The sequence below is a fragment of the Armigeres subalbatus genome, chromosome 3 (genome assembly GCF_024139115.2).
Source record: "Armigeres subalbatus isolate Guangzhou_Male chromosome 3, GZ_Asu_2, whole genome shotgun sequence".
In the NCBI taxonomy this organism is placed as follows: Eukaryota; Metazoa; Arthropoda; class Insecta; order Diptera; family Culicidae; genus Armigeres; species Armigeres subalbatus.
In genome coordinates this window covers 30,980,317-30,998,524 of record NC_085141.1, presented here as the reverse complement: position 1 = coordinate 30,998,524, position 18,208 = coordinate 30,980,317, and the positions used below count along the sequence as shown (strand labels likewise).

The following is an 18,208-nucleotide window of genomic DNA, read 5'->3' as shown; positions in this document are numbered from 1 at the left end:
GTGCCGCAGCAAAGCTGGAATGATAAAAATGACAGTTGTGCGTTGCATCCGTATTGAGTTTGTGTCCTTGAAATCGCGAGTGAAATTTGTTTTGGATTGCAGAAGTCTTAAACGCTGCTACAGAAGGGACATGCGAGTTTGGGTAGTCTTCCTGGCCAACGAAGGAAAGAAAGCTGTAACAACTGGCGATATTCTCCCCTTCTACGACATCTTACGGCGTCACAGTGACGCAAGGATGAATCCGAGGATACCAGAATACAGGTGCAGGTCAATTACTCACCAACCTAACTGATCAGCTAAAACGTTAGTTTGAGCACTTCGAACAACTTCTTCATGAAAAAAACCGCAGTAATTGCGCCTTAAAAAGTATGCCCAGATGGTTTTTTGCTGAAATCAACCCGAAAATGTCTGCAGAATTTTTCGAAGCGGTTTCCGTATGCACTTTTGAAAAAAAATTCACACGAGAGTACGTACGAGATTTTTCGCAGATTACTTTAATGGAATTCATTTGAAGGTTCAAAAAAAAAAACAAATTCAAAGGGGGACGTTCGCGAGAATTCTCGGAAGGTTATTTGAACGCATGCTTAAAGAAATTTCCGCCTGAATGCTGGGAGGAATTTGCCCAAGATTTATGACAAATTTAGGCAGGAATTCTTGGTGGATTTTTTCAGATATAATCCAGGAGATTTCCGTTGAAACTGCAATAAAATTAACAAAGGAAGAATTGCTAATGATTTTGAATTTCCGTAAAACCTCTTGGAGAAATTATCGTAGTTATCTTGTTGGAGTTACCGCATTAGCTTTTGGAGAAAATTTCACAAGAATTAAAGGAGGACTTTCGCACATTTTTTAGCAACAGCAAATTTGCGATAAAACTTCTGCTTAGACTTTTGAAAATCTTCCTTATAAACTTCCGAAGAGATTTCGGCCTCAAACTCATGAAACTGGATTGCATTCAACGAAACTTGAGAAACTACATTAGATTTTTTAATTATTTCTTTCTAAATACAAATTCAAATATTTAACGTGTATACAGATATTTTGTTCGAAAACCAAAGTTGAATCCAGTGGTGTCTTGTAACCTCACTTTTTACCTGTTAGGAAATAAAATTTCCAGATTTGATTAAGTTAATCAAAATCATGCATTCACGTGCAGATTTTAATACAAATTCGAATTCGTTGACCAGGTAGATTGTCCTTAAAAATTGTTCCATGAAAAATGAAAGCTACGGCGGATTTTTCTTAGATCTTTTTTCAAACATACAAAGATGTGTGAACGCTCTTGAAGGGACAAACAGTTTAGAAAGTTTTGATAACAAACATTGATATTTGGCGCGTATTTCTTCAAACAATATTTTTGAGTAGCGCTGATTTGGCGCAAATTGGATTTTATGTCGCGCGAAAATGGAGTGGATTTGATTTTAGTCGGCGCGGAAAATATTTCGGGATCCCCGTAACAACCCTAAGCTAGGTCAATGTTGGTCAATCTGTTTGACCGTGTGTACGCTGCATTAATCATTATGCAATCCTAGAGAGCAGGGTTCGTACTTTTCGTGTCGAAGGAGAATATTTTTTCTGAGTTAGTAGTGAAAAACATCTTTCTGCACACCCTCTTGTCTCTAGAGCGAACCTAGAAGATAATCGAAAATCGTGCCTAATTCTCGGATACTTAGTCAACAGGACGTTTGTGATTTTGTAAACAAAGATTTATACGTCGATTTGTCCAATCTGATGGCACTCCCACGCAAACCAACTCCTCGAACAGGTAGCCGATTCCGCTCTCCACCAATTTGTGCTGAGAGTGATTTTAAATGGGAGAAACCAACGTTTGAAGCTTTGTTTGCAAAATCTTTTGAATAAGTACCCCAGAGCAGGGATTGTTCCAAAACTCCGAGTAGTGCGAAAAACTTGAGAGCTGCTCTCAACTGTCGGTGCTTGTCTCTCGTTTTTGGAGAGCGATTGAGTCAAAGGTGCACGAGCTCTCGTAGCTGTGTGCGAGTCGTCAATTGCACGTTACCTACCCTTTCAATGCACAAAGAGTAGTGCACTGTGCTTCGGCTTGGTCGATTGAATACAATATTATCGGTAAATGCAATTGATTCCTGGGAGATAGCATGTCATAATCTTGAACGTTTAGAAATAATATGGATGTTCTATTCTACATCTAACTTAAAAAAAAATATCATCTCGAAAGATAAAAATAAGGCACCAACTTTGTTCTTCTTGCATGCTCACTGACATAAAAATAAAAAACCCAGATTAATCCACCTAGCAGTGATGATGCCTTTCTCGTGCATTATAAAAAATATTGAAAGAATTACATTAGAAAGGTCAAAAAAGCTCTTTAGGAGAATAGATCACATTTTTTCGATCATTTTGCATGTTTTTGCATTAGTTAAATCGCATCGCCACCATTTTCGAAAAAAAAATTTTTTTTTTGGCTTTAAATTTTTTTTTTCCAAGGGGGGACCCTTGGGAAAAAACATTGATTTTTCTATAAGAAAATTATTTTGAGCTTTTTAGTGGAATGTTTTCACCTGTCATAAGACGAGTTTAAACAATCCCATTGAATTCCACCACTTAATTGTATCCTGACAGATACGTATTTCGACCTCAACAGTAAGGCCGTCTTCAGTGTCTTGTACTTGACTCGACTCGACTCGACTCGACTCGAGTCAAGTACAAGACACTGAAGACGGCCTTACTGTTGAGGTCGAAATACGTATCTGTCAGGATACAATTAAGTGGTGGAATTCAATGGGATTGTTTAAACTCGTCTTATGACAGGTGATTGATTTTTCAATAATTCCGAAATGCAATGTCCGATCGAGCCAATTTTCAATAGCAAACAATGGGACCGCATTCCCCGTCGAATGCAACTTGTTGCGAGTAAATCGAATAATGCTAAGCTCCAAAAAGTGTGTCTACAAAATTTGTACACATACACACATACACACACACACACACATACATACACACATACAGACATCACCTCAGTTCGTCGAGCTGAGTTGATCGGTATATAACACTATGGGTCTCCGGGCCTTCTATCAAAAGTTCTTTTTTGAAGCAATTATATAGCCTTTCGGTACAACTTTGTTGTACGAGAAAGGCAAAAACAATGTATTTTGATATACTTCAATTACATTGATTATATGTATACCTGAAAAAATAATTGGTTTTGTTTATCTAGTTTACTGAAATCCTCACATCTTTAATACGTTACAAGTTTGTTACCCTTGTCGACGCTGCGTGCATACTTTTGAAAGGAAACTACTTTGTGGTTACTAATAAAAATCAATACTATCCCATCCGACTCCAGTTTTAATTCATTTAAAAAAATCAGCTTAAGCGGATCTGTTCGGTTAATGGTAGTGACCTGACGTTCATTAATTCAATGATATATAGTTTATTTTTTAGACGAATATCAGATCTCTTTTTCTTATTTTGACAAGAATCCGGTTTAAAGTTAAACTTGATTTTATAAAAAAAAACTTAGCTCAAGCAAGTATTTTATGGTTTTGTGTACAGTAATATCCCGATTTTATCACCCCTGGTGAACTTTGGGATGATAAAATAGGGAATGTGACAAAATCGGATTTTTTTTATTTGCAGATTTTTTCTTCGCGAAAATAGATCAGTTTATGCCTTGGAAAGGCAAAATGTGTGAACATTATCCGTTATCTCTTGTCGAAAGAGATTACAAATTTCTTGGAAGGCGCTCAGAAATGATTTATAATAAACCACATGCGGTGAAAACTATTTTATGAAAATTATTGTTGTTTACGGTATTATGTACAAAAATAAAAAGAACGATTAAAATTTTCCTTTTTTTAATGTCGTGATACAATTGGGGGTAGACAAATTCGGGTCAATACTTTACTAGTTTTTAAACACTATATGGAATGCTTGACAAAAAAGGTCGGGAACTGCGTGGAAACCACGAAAATAGTTTTTTCTTGTATTTTTCGCAAATTTGTGAACTCACGCGGTCTTATACGTTGAATTCGGGGTTTACTGGATTTTGGGTTTCACGCGATACGTATCATCCATGAAAAACCCGACTCCAGTGTATTGAATTATTTTCTCTTAACAATCGCTTTGAAAATACGTTTATTCAATCTTAATGTGAATTACAAAGAAATAACTAAGCATCGGATTATGAATTCAAACTTTATTTTATTCATCGAAAATTGAATTAGTAACAAATAAATCAACGAAAATTGAATTAATTAATTGAAGAAAACGTGCTTTTTAAATTTCCAGCACTTCGTAGAAATCATACAGTAATTTGGCTGAACAAATCAGCATTCAATCTTACTAACAAGATGTTCTCCAATGTGGTTTCGCTCAGACGAGTTCGCAATTTTGTGAGAATAAATGCCAAGGTGCTGAAGGCTCGTTCTGTTGAAACTTGTGTAGCTGGTGTTGAAAGCGCTACAACCGCTAAGCTATACAAATCTGGGTTTGATTGCTTCTGACCATACCAGTAGTCCAATATTGACTGATCCTTTTCGAGTTTCAGACGAGGAGACCTGCTCAAATCTTCAAGTTGATCGAACAGGCCTGTAGATACGCTAGAGTCCTGTGATACCTCATAAGAGCGGAAATATTCCTCAAGAACGTCATCCGAGTCACCGCTGGTACCCTCCTTTGGATCATCTGTCGCGACAATTGATGAATTACCTCGCGATACACGCTGAATGTTTTTCCAGACATTATTAAGATGTTCCTAAATAGAAACAAAAATATAATCGTGATTACATAAATATTATCAGAATGTACTCACCAAAGCTGCTTGGCGTTGATCATCAGTTATGAGTGGATTACTGCGATAATTGATTCGTTGATCGAAATAAATTGCTGCTAAAAAGGCTTTGTTGTCTGTTATGGCTGTTTCACGAGCTTCCATATTTTTCAACAGCTGTTTTGACAAAACATTTTCCTTTTTACCCAGCTGAAGCTTACATCGTACCCATGCCAAATAAAAATCGCCAAATGTCAACTGTGATGACTGCAAAGTATTCGTCAGCTGAGCTACGGGTTCAAAGCCGTCAATGAAGCTGTCGATGAAATTCCACTGTTCGTTTGTAAGCGCAACTTCTTTATCGTTTTTCGTTATTGAACAGATGAACTCCTTGCTGGCTTTGATTGACGCTGCGCTGTCGTACCATGAATTCCATCGCGTATCACAGCTTAATTTGGGTGCCTCCATTTTGTTAAGCTTAAACATATGCTTGTAAGGTGTCTTTCGCAATTTTTTGACGAACGCTTGCATGTTGCTCAGATGTATTCTTAACTTGGCCCCTTTTATGGTATCTGATACTGCAAGTTGTGCAGTATGAGCTGCACATCGAACACCGGAAAATATTGGAGTTATTTTCTCAAGAAGCATAATTTCTCGATTAGCATCCGAATTGTAACAGCCTTCTTCGTCGTTGGAGGGAATCGGATTAACTGCATCCGCATCTCCATCACTGTTATTTAATATAAGTTGATTATTATTGAATCATATTAATACTTACTCTTCCCAGTCATCCGCGTTGTCGTCATCCATCCAATTTAAAATGTCCAACTCCTGTTGCTTAATAAGTCGCTTATTGGTTGCAAGCATGTTTGAGCCATTATCTGTTGTACAACTGTATATTTGTGAAACATCGATCTGGTAGGATGCCAATGTTTTGAGCACAACTTTTTCAAGATGCTCCGCAGTGTGCCGTTGCTTCAATTCAATCATAGCCAATGTTCGAATTTTGATCAAATTTCTGTCAATGAATTGAATATTCACGCAAAGTACATCTCGGCCCAATCGTGAAGCAGAATCTAACTTCAGACAGACCAGTCTTCCGTTAGCTTCTTCCGAAATTTTCTTTTTAATTTTCTCAGACGCAGTTCCGATGATTGGTAGGACCGATCGAGAGTCTATTCGCTGGGTTCCCTCTCCAATTTTCTCGTTCAATCCTTTCTCAATGGGATCAAGAATCCTCCGAAGCGGTGCACAACTGAGGATTCTTAGAGGCACACCAACGACGGTCACTATTTCAACCAAAGCCTTGGCATAGATTTGTCTGTTCAACTTAACCCCGATTTTTTTCCGGTTGATTTCGGCAACATCCACTTCGCCACCTTCAGACTCCACCTGTCCTAGCAATCCATTTTCTCTGGCAATTTCCTTATGCTGCGTAGCATAATGTCTAATAAAACTGAAATTTCGCAAGCACTTCACAACTTTACCGCAAATCTTACACCACGCGATTTTCTTTTCGTCATCAACGTTAAATAAATCAATTTCGAATTTACGCTTCCTGCTATCAGCCATGGTAACTTTGTGACAGCCACTCGATTGTACGAATATGTTGTTGATATGGAAAGTTTAAGCACGCAAATAATTATCCAAACATAATTGAGGTTGTGCAAAATACATGCACAGTAGCACATGATCTCTTTGACAATGGTAATCTTTAACGCAATATCTTCTAGGATTATATCGCAAAGGACGTAAAGCTCAAAATAATTTTCTTAACGTAATGTCAGTTTAACTCGCACAATTATAGAAGTTCTATGGACATTGTTTATTAATTTAATAATCTGTATTAATTCTCTGCATTGTCAAATCAACCGTAGCGTGTGATCGTAGCAATTTAACAGTTGTATGCTCTCGCACAGAGTCGATCATAGAGAGAGTATTGACCATTACTCTGAGAGACATGAACGAAGTTAAAAAGGGTCGAGAGTCTCTCCGCACTAACCCAAATATACGAGCTGAGCACAACGAACTGCACCAGCACGACCCTTTCAAATTAAAGGGTTGTCTCCTAACAGTGGGAGTCGCACTTAAAGAGTTTTGTGCCGCACCATATCCCTGCCCCAGAGTCGATGAATTTCTTTTTTCGTTTCATCACTTTTACGCCTCACTCACTTTTCCCAAATATTTTCAGTACGCAATTACAAAAAATGTATGACCGGAACGGGATTCGAACCTAGAACATCAACAAAAATGGCAGTCACTTTAGCCCTACCACCACAATGACTGCATGTAGGTATTACGTTGTTTGTTCCATAAAAGCTACTCTTATTGCAATTGATGATGGTATGAAAAAGAAGAAAGTAGTCCAGAAAAAAAGCAAATCCCAAATATTTTTTTTAGTTTTATCATACTCTATTAGCAGTTTTGGAGTGCAAATATTCAAGACTACCAACAAGGCTAAGCTATACATGACAACCTCTTGATGACCGCTACAAGATTATGTTATGACCAAGTGGACCACTCATGAGAACATTTCCAAAGCAAGTTCAAGGTTGTTAATAAAACAGCCATAACACCGCTGTCAAAATAAGGGAATTTCTTTGTGTGAAGCTTTTTATCATTGCATTGCAGCGGTTCTCACCTTTTTTTTCTTGAGATATACCCCTTCGCATTTTTGAGGCACCCCTTTTTTTTGCTGTAGCCTGAAAAATAACGAGATATATGGCTATCAATTAAGTTGGCTGAAATTGACATTATTTCGCGAAAACTTCCATTTCAAAATAAGTTTTTACATTAACATTCCAGGACTTTTATGACAATTGGAAGCTTTCGAGCGTCTTGAAGGTAGGCTTCCAAACCTCTTGAAAAAAGGCATTCGAGCTACTCAAAAGCAGGCATCTGAGCATCTTCAAAAAACATCTTTGAGCCTCTTGAAAGTAGGCTTCCAAGTCTCTTGAAAGGAGGCGTGCGAGCCGCTTGACAGGAGGCTTTCGGGCCTCTTGGAAGTAGGTATCTAGGCCCCTTTAAATGGAGACTTCTAGGCTTCATGAAAGAAGGCTTTCAGGCCTCTTGGAAGGAGGGTTTCGATCTGTTTGGGAGGAGGCTTCCGAGAACTGTTGAAGGTAACTTCCAATCCTCTTGCAACGAAGCAATCGAGCCTCTCGGAAAAAGCTTTCATGTCTCTCAAATGAAGGCTCCCGAACCTTTAAACTCTAGATTCTAGTTCAGAAGCATATTCATAACATGTTATTCAACATTTTGTTTCAATCAGGTAGGGGGAAGCTGATATATCTTCACACTGATATTCTTCTCTCCCCCTTCATACAGAAATTTGGCAGAAGGAAGGTCGTGCGATTTATACCATCACAAATATTGCCCTCCGCTCGCTTTCAAATCGACTTCTATAAGACATTCTTCATGCCTGCCGTATCCTAACGGAACTATCAAATCTGGGGAAGGGTCGTTTGGCCGAATGGAATTCAGCCGAAAGCCATTAGGCCGAAACCCAACTGGCCAAAAGTCATTTGGCCGAACGGGTCATTTGGCCGAAAGGGTCATTAGGCAGAAAGGGTTATTAAGCCTAAAGGGTCATTTGATCGAAAGGGTGATTTGACCGAAAGGGTCATTTGGCAGAAAGCGTCGTTTGGCCGAAAGGGTCATTTGGCAGAAATCGTCGTTTGGCCGAAAGGGTCATTTAGCCGAATAAGACATTTGGCCGAATAGGACATTTGACCGAATAGGTCATTTGGCTGAATAGGAGGATTTGACCGAATAGGTCATTTGGCCGAATAGGACATTTGACCGAATAGGTCATTTGAAAGTGTGAAATTAGTAGTGAGAAGAGAGACGTTTCACTTCTCACTGTAAAAAATGACAAGCGCGAAGTGAGAAATGAGGAATGAGAATTGAGACGTCTCTCTTCTCACTCCTAATTTCTCACTTTTCAAATGACCTATCCAGCTTTCCACGTTCGCCATAATGGCGGCTGAATGAATAATGGCGGCTGCTATAAATAATTCTGACAGTAACTGCTTCCGACGCTAAACTGTTTTCGACGCTTCCGACGGTGGTCGTATCATAGCAACAATTTTCACATTGTTTATTTATTGTTACGTGAGCAGACATAACATGAAAAAACAGGAGGAATTTCAATTCTCGCAACAATTAAAATTATTGACGATTAAATATTCATCTTTTTTATGTTTCAGGCGGGAAAAGAACAAATTGGCATTCAAGCACTACATTCATACAAAGCACAAGCTCTGTTTAGCTTGCAACGTAACTAGTTTTAGTGTTGTTAGTTTTAGCACTCGGTCCCAAGTTTTTCCAAGAATATTTGGTTGAAGGAACGTGAACATATTATGCACCTGACTGCATGTCTTGGCTTCTATGCAACAAATTTCCTGACGATTTATTCTCCATGAAACTGCACTGGCACTTAGTTCATGAGTAAAAACGAATGTGAGCCAGTTTCTTCTAAATATCTTATAGCGGATACTTCAACTGTAACAATCATACCAACGGTTCATCTTATCGCAAAAAGAGGTACCTATGAGCAGAATATTTAGCACGGTATATTTTACTCTTATCTACGATCGAAACTTAGACTTAGAATCCTAGTCTTGAGCAGCTGATATTTGATAGAATTCTACGAATAGAATGACGTGATGGAAACGTTACCCTTCCCCTTTGTTTAATTTTTTTATTAATACTTTTCCTGGTATTCACTGAGCAATCATTTGCGTATCTGTTATCTGTTTATTGGATTTATACGCCGTTAAGTAAATATCTCTAATATAACGGAACGCTATTGATCTATTCAGACATACTCCATTTATAACTGCATGTCCTTATACGCAACTAAACGAATGATGAAGTTCTTGATTTTATTTATTTTCCTTTTTACCACTAGATTCCCAGTTTCATAGAGGAGTTCGAATTTATTAACACGGTCAAGTGCACTTAACTGCACAATTTGGCTTCTGCGAGCATCCTCATCAACTCAGAGCAGTGAAGTTAAATCGAGGATAGATTCTCACCAAGTATACTTCGAAGAAGGCAGAGCATTCAGACGGGTGCATATGTCCACGTATCTTAAATCGGATCCCCTTAGAAGAGCTTGGATCCGAGTGCTAAAGCTAACTAAAGCTAGTTGCATTGCAAGCTCAATAAAAAGTATGGACACTTTATATAAATGTTGCGTTCGAATGCCAAATTGTTCTTCTTCTACCTAAAATATAAAAAAAATGAAAATATATGTTCGTCATATTAATTAAATGTTTCTTATTGCTGCAAGCTTTTTACGAGAAGTGAATTTTCTCCATTTTTTTCATGTTGTACCGGCTCACGTAACAACAAATAAACAATGTGAAAATAGTTGCTATGATACGACCATCGTCGGAAGCAAGATGAATACACCACTAGGTGTTCCAATCTGCCAAATTCACGATTCAGCCATCTTGGATTTTAGTATGGGAGAGCCAGCCGGTTTGTTTATGTTTTGCACAGAAAATGAATTTTTCACCCCCGCCTTCTTCTCGTCCATAAATTGAGCACATTGAAACACCTAGCTGTGTATTCATCTTGGTCGGAAGCGTCGAAAGCAATTCAGCGTCGGAAGCAGTTACTGTCAGATTTATTTATAGCAGCCGCCATTATGGCGAACGTGGAAAGCTGGATTCGGCCATATCGGAACCAACATTTCAAAAGGGCGAAACTGCTTTTGTAAACAAGAGCTTCTCAGGTCGCTGGTGGGCTAATATGTGCCCACCCACGCAATCCAGCGCCATGCAATGAAAGAAGAGGATCTATTGTTTCCGTCAGTGGTGTTGGATTGCGTGGGTGGGCTCAAATTAGGCCACCAGCGATGTGAGAAGCTCTTGTTTACAAAAGCAGTTTCGCCCTTTTGAAATGTTGGTGCCGATATGTCCTATTCGGCCAAATGACCTTTTCGGCCAAATGACTCTTTCGGGCAAATGACCCTTTCGGTCAAATGACCCTTTCAGCCTAATGACCCTTTCGGTCAAATTAGCCTTTTGGTCATATGACCCTTTCGGCTAAATGACCCTTTCGGCCAATGGCCCTTTCTGCCAATGACCCTTTCAGTCAAACGACCTTTTTGGCCAAACGACCTTTTCAGCCTAATAACACTTTCGGCCAAATGACTTTCGGCTTAATGGTCTGTTCGGCCAAATGGTATATTCAGCCAAACAACTTTCGGCCTAGTGGCATTCCGCCAAATGGCATTCGGCCAAACGGCCCTTCCCCACTTCTATACTTTAGTTAGACTATAATTCTATCATGAACAAGTACGTCTTAGTTTGGAAAATGATATTAACATTTCCACATCATTGTAAATCGTTTAACTTCACGTAGAAGGAATCTTCTTCTTCTTATTGGCATTACATCCCCACACTGGGACAGAGCCGCCTCGCAGCTTAGTGTTCATTAAGCACTTCCACAGTTTTTAACTGCGAGGTTTCTAAGCCAGGTTACCATTTTTGCATTCGTATATCATGAGGCTAGCACGATGATACTTGTATGCCCAGGGAAGTCGAGATAATTTCCATTCCGAAAATTGCCTAGACCGGCACTGGGAGTCGAACCCAGCCACCCTCAGCATGGCTTGCTTTGTAGCCGCGCGTCTTACCGCACGGCTAAGGAGGGCCCACAAGTAGAAGTAATACACTTGTTATTTCTGTCATTCGATTGGCCATAGTTCATTAAGCACAACATAAACATTGGTTTCTTGTACAATGCCAATATCAACCTATTAAAAATCTGTAAGTTTTATAACAGTTATGCGTAAGACAAGGCTTCTTCTTCTTCTTCTTCTTCTTCTTCTTCTTATTGGCATTACATCCCCACACTGGGACAGAGCCGCCTCGCAGCTTAGTGTTCATTAAGATCTTCCACAGTTATTAACTGCGAGGTTTCTAAGCCAAGTTACCATTTTTGCAGGGCCCCAAGGAGGGTCCCAAGACAAGTCTATGACCAAAATATTCGGCATTATGAAAGTTTTTAAAACTAGTTTTATTGGAGTCCTCAAGATAATCACTTTTCCACTAATAAGCTTATGCAACATGCGAAATTTGTGGTTTTATTGAGCGTTTTATTATGGTTTTGGAGATAACTATAGGTCTTCAAATAAAACTAATCTCGCAGCATTGAACAAAAAAGCAGCGATAAGAAGTTAAAAAGCTTAAATAAACCCATGAGGTCTTGAGAATGTTACTTGGGATCAACTTTTTGTGGCACTGGTTGTGTACGAAGAATTTCGGCCATAGGCAAGTGCTGAATCCGAACCCTCCACACTTAGCGCATATAGACTGACGCGCCAACCGTCTGGACTATTTACCAGATAAGGAAAGTCGCGACCAAAGGCGATCATAATTCACGTTGCATGCTATGTGGATGTGACAATCATAATATAATCTCAAGTGACAGGGTAACAGGTGATACAAGTGGAATTAGCACTTCATCGCATATCTTCGATATTCATCCCAGAAAAAAACAACGCAATGAAAAGGATTTGAATTGGGAACTGTTCCGTTTTCCATCTCACTGAACATATATATTCATCTTATTGCATATCATAAAAATGAGAAACAAATCCATGATGGGATAAACATGTAAGCTAAGCCGTTCCCCTATTCTATGATATAACAATTATGAAAAAGCTTAGAAGAACTCGTTAACAAATAAGTAACTGTTGCATTGTTGAAGGGTCCCAAATAAATAATAATAATAATAAAAATTTCAATAAAATCCAAAAATAATAAATATCCACAGAGCCTAATCCCCTTTGGCATTCAGATTGCCCGGGGTAGGTGAAAATTCCCAGCACGCTTGCTGAGGAAGTGCCAAAACTCTATAATAAAATTTTCGATATCCTACATGAATTTTGTTTAGTAAGTTTATAGGTGGCGTGTGGGAAAATCATCATATCGAAAAATGGATTATGTGAACTTTTATTGTGTGTGGAGACGCATGGTAATCGAGTGTTGAGAAAACGTTTTGCCCCTCAAAATCGATAGATGTTGCAACCAAACCTGCCAAATTTTAAGTTTCCACACCATTCTTGGTATTCCAATTGTACTGCTGTTATTAATCTAGATTATAATAGATCTAGATTTGTCACATCTAGTTCAAATACGATGAATATGTTTGAATACCGAAATGTTGTTTCGCTCCCTAGTCTTTCCCCTATTGAAACGAGCATAACATCAAGATTGAAATTAAAATGTCAAATGGTTTACCGTCAGATTCGCATGGTGTAAGTTCATCTATAATCTCCACTAGGTCTATAATTTGAACGAATGCTCGCACTACTTAACGACACCCGCTCCAACTGGAATTGAGTGACATTCGCACAAAAGCGCACCGACCGATATACGTTACCGAAACGAACGACTATCCATCAACCGTTCAAAAGTCTCTAAAAATGTGCTAACTTTATATCTATTGACGTCAGAGCCTTTGTGTGTGAATTATTTAGCAGCAATTTGAATGATGAGGGAAGAGAGGAGGCGATGTTGTGCCACCACACCAGCCGTCACTTTTCAAACTAACAATTAGTTATACAGAGCGAAAGAAATGGTTTCTGTTTGATCCCTATCAGCATGAAAAAAAAAACAACACGCTGCCGGTGCTGAAAATGGTGGGAAAACCAGCCCTGATGATGAATGGATGGATTAAACGGAAACCCTGCAACCGAGCCAGCAGCGCAGTAGTGCGGGCTACGAAGGCCATGGCCCCGGCATTAAAAGTTGCCAACATTTATGTAGGTTTCCATCTGCGTCATAGGTGGCTGTGGATGTGAGTAGTTTTCCTTTTGAAAACTACGTCAACGAGCTCTTGGTTGTCATGGCAGGGAGAAGAGGTGATGGACGTTGATCCTCTCGTGACATGGTGAGGTGCAGATTAGATGATAAATGCTCGAAGAAATGTTCTATACCTAAATATTAATAAAAACCAAATGATTTGAGGTTTAGATTGAAAATGCTTGTGGAAAGGTCGATCATTTGGTCAAGTAACATGAATCAGATGTTATTTTGCCTAAAACTGCAGTTCCAAATGATTGTAATTTTACTTTTAGAAGCTTTCTACTTGTCTACACGTTGAATTGCATGTCAAGTTATGAAATTTTTTACCCTTCATTCAAAAACTGAGATCAGAAACCTGTGAGGCAAATGATGAAATCGTTATTTGAAATCGCTCCAATTACGCAATTACAAAGTTGCGACGTGATAGTGAAATACCATTGGAAATACCCAATGAAACAATTCTGTAGCTTTTGACATGAAATGACGCAAACAAATATAGGTAAAATACCTTAAATCATTACAAATAAAAAATCGAATGTTATCTAGCCTGACTATGTCTGTTGAATCGACTGTGGCTACCCAATTTCATTATTTCACATGTTAGAAAAATGCCTCGTTCATAGGTCAACGCGAGAAAAATATTGCCAACAGCACGTGGGGGATAACGTTTTCACCACATGTAGGAACGTGGATATTCATAAGTGGGTGGAAAAATACAAATATATATTATGACGACAGATTTCCACGGGTCGTACTCAGATTACTATTTCAAATTGATTCTCATGTGACCAACGTCATCGATTTGGAAAGTCAGGCAGGCTCGCGGGGCAAAGGTTCATAAATACAATCGTTAAGCCATCCCCCGTATCAAAACAACACATGCGCCTTCGATTGGATTGACCACTGACCGGTCGCAGTCAGTGTCGAATGGAGTTGTGATTTCTGCAAACTCATCAATCAATCGTTTGCTCGAGGAACGTCGTCATATGGAAACACTTCAGAAAAACGCGCATCACAAAAGCCTAAACAGCTGAACGTCATTACCGTACTGCGATATCGCAATTCTAAGCGTTTAAGCTTCACGAGATTTTCCTTGGAAATAAGAAACGTCACTGTTGTCATTTCAGCGCGAATGATGACGTCGTGATCGTTGCAACACGGAAAACAGAAAGATCGTCACTATTGAATCTGAAACAGTGCCATTGCATCACCATAATTCAAACTGTACTCTGTCCTCGGCACTATCAGTTCCAAACCGTACAGACTTTCAACTGTCGAGTCGTGTCGAGTAATTGTTTTAAATCACCAGCAAATGGAAAAGATTGTGCTTGTGAATCCCTGACCGAACCTGGCAGCAGATTAACGAGTATGGGTAATCGAGTGAATAAAATGATTAGAGGACAATTATCTCCCAATAATGAGTTCCGCGCTGGTCACCCACACCGCGACTGTTTAGATTAGTTGAGACTGACGGAGTGGTTTTAGGATTGTTTGAAACTGATTTAGATATAAGCTACTAGAAACAGAGCCAAAGCAGTTTAACCTTTCCGTCCCCAACGTCTGTTTTTAAGGGCTTTCAAGAATCTAAACTGCTGTAAAAATCGCATTTCTTGACCGATTCTTTCGCAACAAGTTGCATTCCATCCGGATGGATCCCAATTTTTGATTTATACTAGTTTCGAAGCTATCCACAGTACGGTTCCAGAATTATTCCAGATTCCGTTGGGGTCAGTTGTCCCCGGAATATGTGGCCATTTACAATTTTAAGTCAAAACAGGTCGTGCGACACCTCAAACTTCATGATTTCACAAAGCAATGATGCGAATGATATTTTTGGGGTTCCTGGCCCACTCGGACTCAATCTGGCCACATCGGTCACAATCCGGGGACCTATGGAATGGCCATTTTCTAAATTGATTCAAAATAGGTCGTGCGACACCTCAAACTTCATGATTTTACAAAGCAATGATGAAAATGATATTTTTAGGGTTCCTGGCCCACTCGGATCCATTCCGGCCACAATCCGGAGGACCTACGGAATGGCCATTTTCTAAATTGATTCAAAATAGGTCGTGCGACACCTCAAACTTCATGATTTTACAAAGCAATGATGTGAATGATATTTTTAGGGTTCCTGGCCCACTCGGATCGATTCCGGCCACAATCCGGAGGACCTACGGAATGGCCATTTTCAAAATTGATTCAAAATAGGTCGTGCGACACCTCAAACTTCATGATTTTACAAAGCAATGATGAGAATGAAATTTTTAGGGTTCCTGGACTGCTCGAATCCATTCCGGCCACAATCCGGAGGACCTACGAAATGGCCATTTTCAAAATTGATTCAAAATAGGTCGTGCGACACCTCAAACTTCATGATTTTACAAAGCAATGATGGGAATAATATTTTTAGGGTTCCTGGCCCACTCGGATCCATTCCGGCCATAATCCGGAGGACCTACGGAATGGCCATTTTCTAAATTGATTCAAATTAGGTCGTGCGACACCTCAAACTTCATGATTTTACAAGCAATGATAGGAATGATATTTTTAGGGTTCCTGACCCACTCGGATTCAATTTGGCCACATCGGTCACAATCCGGGGACCTACGGGATGGCCATTTTCTAAATTAATTCAAAACAGGTCATGTGACACCTCAAACTTCATGAATTTACAATGCAATGATGAGAATGATACAAGGGCGTAGTCAGAGTGGGCAGGTTGAGGCAAAACAACTCGAAAAGTTTCGGGCTCAAGAATTCTCCTTGAAATCCTTCTAGAAGCTCCCCTGGGAGCTTCTAAATTCCTCCGGAAAGTTATCCACAAATTCGTCTGAAAATCGTTCGAAAATCTTTCTCATGTAATTGTAATTTCTCCTTATCCAGAAACCCCTCACTAAATTCGTTTTTTAGGAAATTCATGAGGAAATTCCTTGAAGATTTCTTTTCTTCTCCAATTTTTCCTTCTAGACATTTCTTTGGCTATTCTTCCAGAAAAATCTCAGGCATTTCCTTCAGGAATACATTCGAGAGTTCCTTCAAGAATACAAATGGAATTTCCTTCCAAAATTCCGCTAGATGTTTCTTTAGAAATTTATGGCGGAAATCCTCCGATTTCGCTCTATAATTTCATTTGTAAATCTATAAGAAATTCCTTCGGAAATTCTTCTAGGAACTTCTCCGGGCATTCCTCCAGGAACTCTTCCTTTAATTTCTCCAGGATAACTTTCAGAAGTTTTACCGGTAATACCTCCATAAATTAAATAGCGAAATCCTCTAGGATTTCATTCTGGAATTCTTTCTGCTATTACCTCAGAATATCCTTCAAGAATTCATCTAAAAATTTCTTTAGAAATTTATCCAGGAATTCGTCCATATATTTCCTCGGAAATTCTTCCAGGTATTTTCCCGGGAATTGCTTCAGGTACTTCTCCAGGCATTCCTTCAGGAATTTCTCCAGAAATTTTTCCACGGAATTGTCCTGGAATGCCTTCCTCCTTTCCTTCCTTTCACTCCAGAATTTCATTCGGATATTAATTTGAGAGTTCCTCCAAGATATCTTTCAAGAGTTCTTCCAAGATTTTCTTCAGAACTATCTCCGGGAATTCATACGGTAATTTCTTCAGCACTTCATCTGGGAATTTCTGCAATAATTTCTCCTGGTATTTTTCCGGGAATTCCTTCAGATATTTATCCAGAAATTCTTTCATGAACTTCTCCAAGAATTAGTTCAGGACTTCTTTGTGAGAATTCTTCCGGAAGTGCTTGTGGGACCTCCTCCAGGAGTTTTTCCAAGAGTTCCTCCGGGAATCCCTCCAAGAACTTCACAGGGAAATCCAGGAGGATATATGGCAGGAATTTCACGGCAAATGGGATTTCGGAAGTTCCTCTAGAAATTCAACTCCGGGTATTCCAACGACTGTTCTTCTGAAAATTTCTCCGGGAGTTCCAGCAGTAGCTTCTCCGGGAATTCATTCAGGCTTTTTTTTAGAATTTATCTACAAAATCCTCCAGAAGTTCCTCGGAGAATTTCTCTGGGAGTTGCTCTGGGAGATCTTTTGAAAACTCTTCCAGGAGTTCCTCCTGGAATTCTTACGGAAGTTCATTTGGGAGTTCATCCAAGAGTTCTTACGAGAGTTACTCTAGAAATTCTTCCTGTAGTTCTTTAAGATATTCCTCCAGAAGTTCCACCGGAAGTTCCTCCGAAAAATCCTCTGATAATTTCTCCGGAAATTCCTCCAGAAATCCCTCCAGGAGCTCCTCCGGAAATTACTCCAGGAGTTCCTTCTTAGAGGAACACTCGGGGGAACTGCCGTAGAAACTTCCGGAGGAAAGCTCATAGAAACTGCCGGTGGATCTCCCGGAGGAATTCTCATAGTAACTGCTGAAAGAGCTCCCGTAAGAGCTCCCGGAAGAATTTCAGGAGGAACTCCTAGCAGAATTCCTAGAGGGACAATTGGAAGAACTTTGGGAGGAATTTCCAGCTAAATTTCTGAAGAAGGACCAAATGATTTCCTGAAAAAAAGGCTGCATGATTTCGTGGAAGAGCTACTGGTGGAACTCCCGGAGGAATTCTTGAAATAACTTCCGGAGGAATTTCTGAAAAAGAATTTTCAAATGAACCCCCGAAGGAACT

General features: G+C 39.4%; 2 protein-coding genes across 7 annotated transcripts in view; both read right to left on the bottom strand.

Moving 5' to 3' along the window:
• LOC134223167 (inositol-trisphosphate 3-kinase A) overlaps positions 1–18,208 on the bottom strand; it is a 456,141-nt gene that overhangs the window by 26,857 nt on the left and 411,076 nt on the right. The window lies entirely within an intron of this gene.
• Positions 4,255–5,278, bottom strand: LOC134223168 (uncharacterized). Its single transcript, XM_062702312.1, has 2 exons — positions 4,790–5,278; positions 4,255–4,732 (listed from the first exon to the last, which is right to left on the bottom strand). The coding sequence occupies exons 1-2, from the start codon at positions 5,276–5,278 to the stop codon at positions 4,280–4,282; spliced, it is 942 nt and encodes a 313-aa protein (XP_062558296.1). The 3' UTR covers positions 4,255–4,279.

Bases quoted from the DNA above. Each gene is read 5' to 3' on its own strand.
- LOC134223168 (XM_062702312.1), bottom strand. From the start codon at position 5,278: ATGCAAGCGTTCGTCAAAAAATTGCGAAAGACACCTTACAAGCATATG. The intron at 4,733-4,789 runs GTGAGTACATTC...GTTTCTATTTAG, and splicing joins ATCAACGCCAAGCAGCTTTG to GAACATCTTAATAATGTCTG.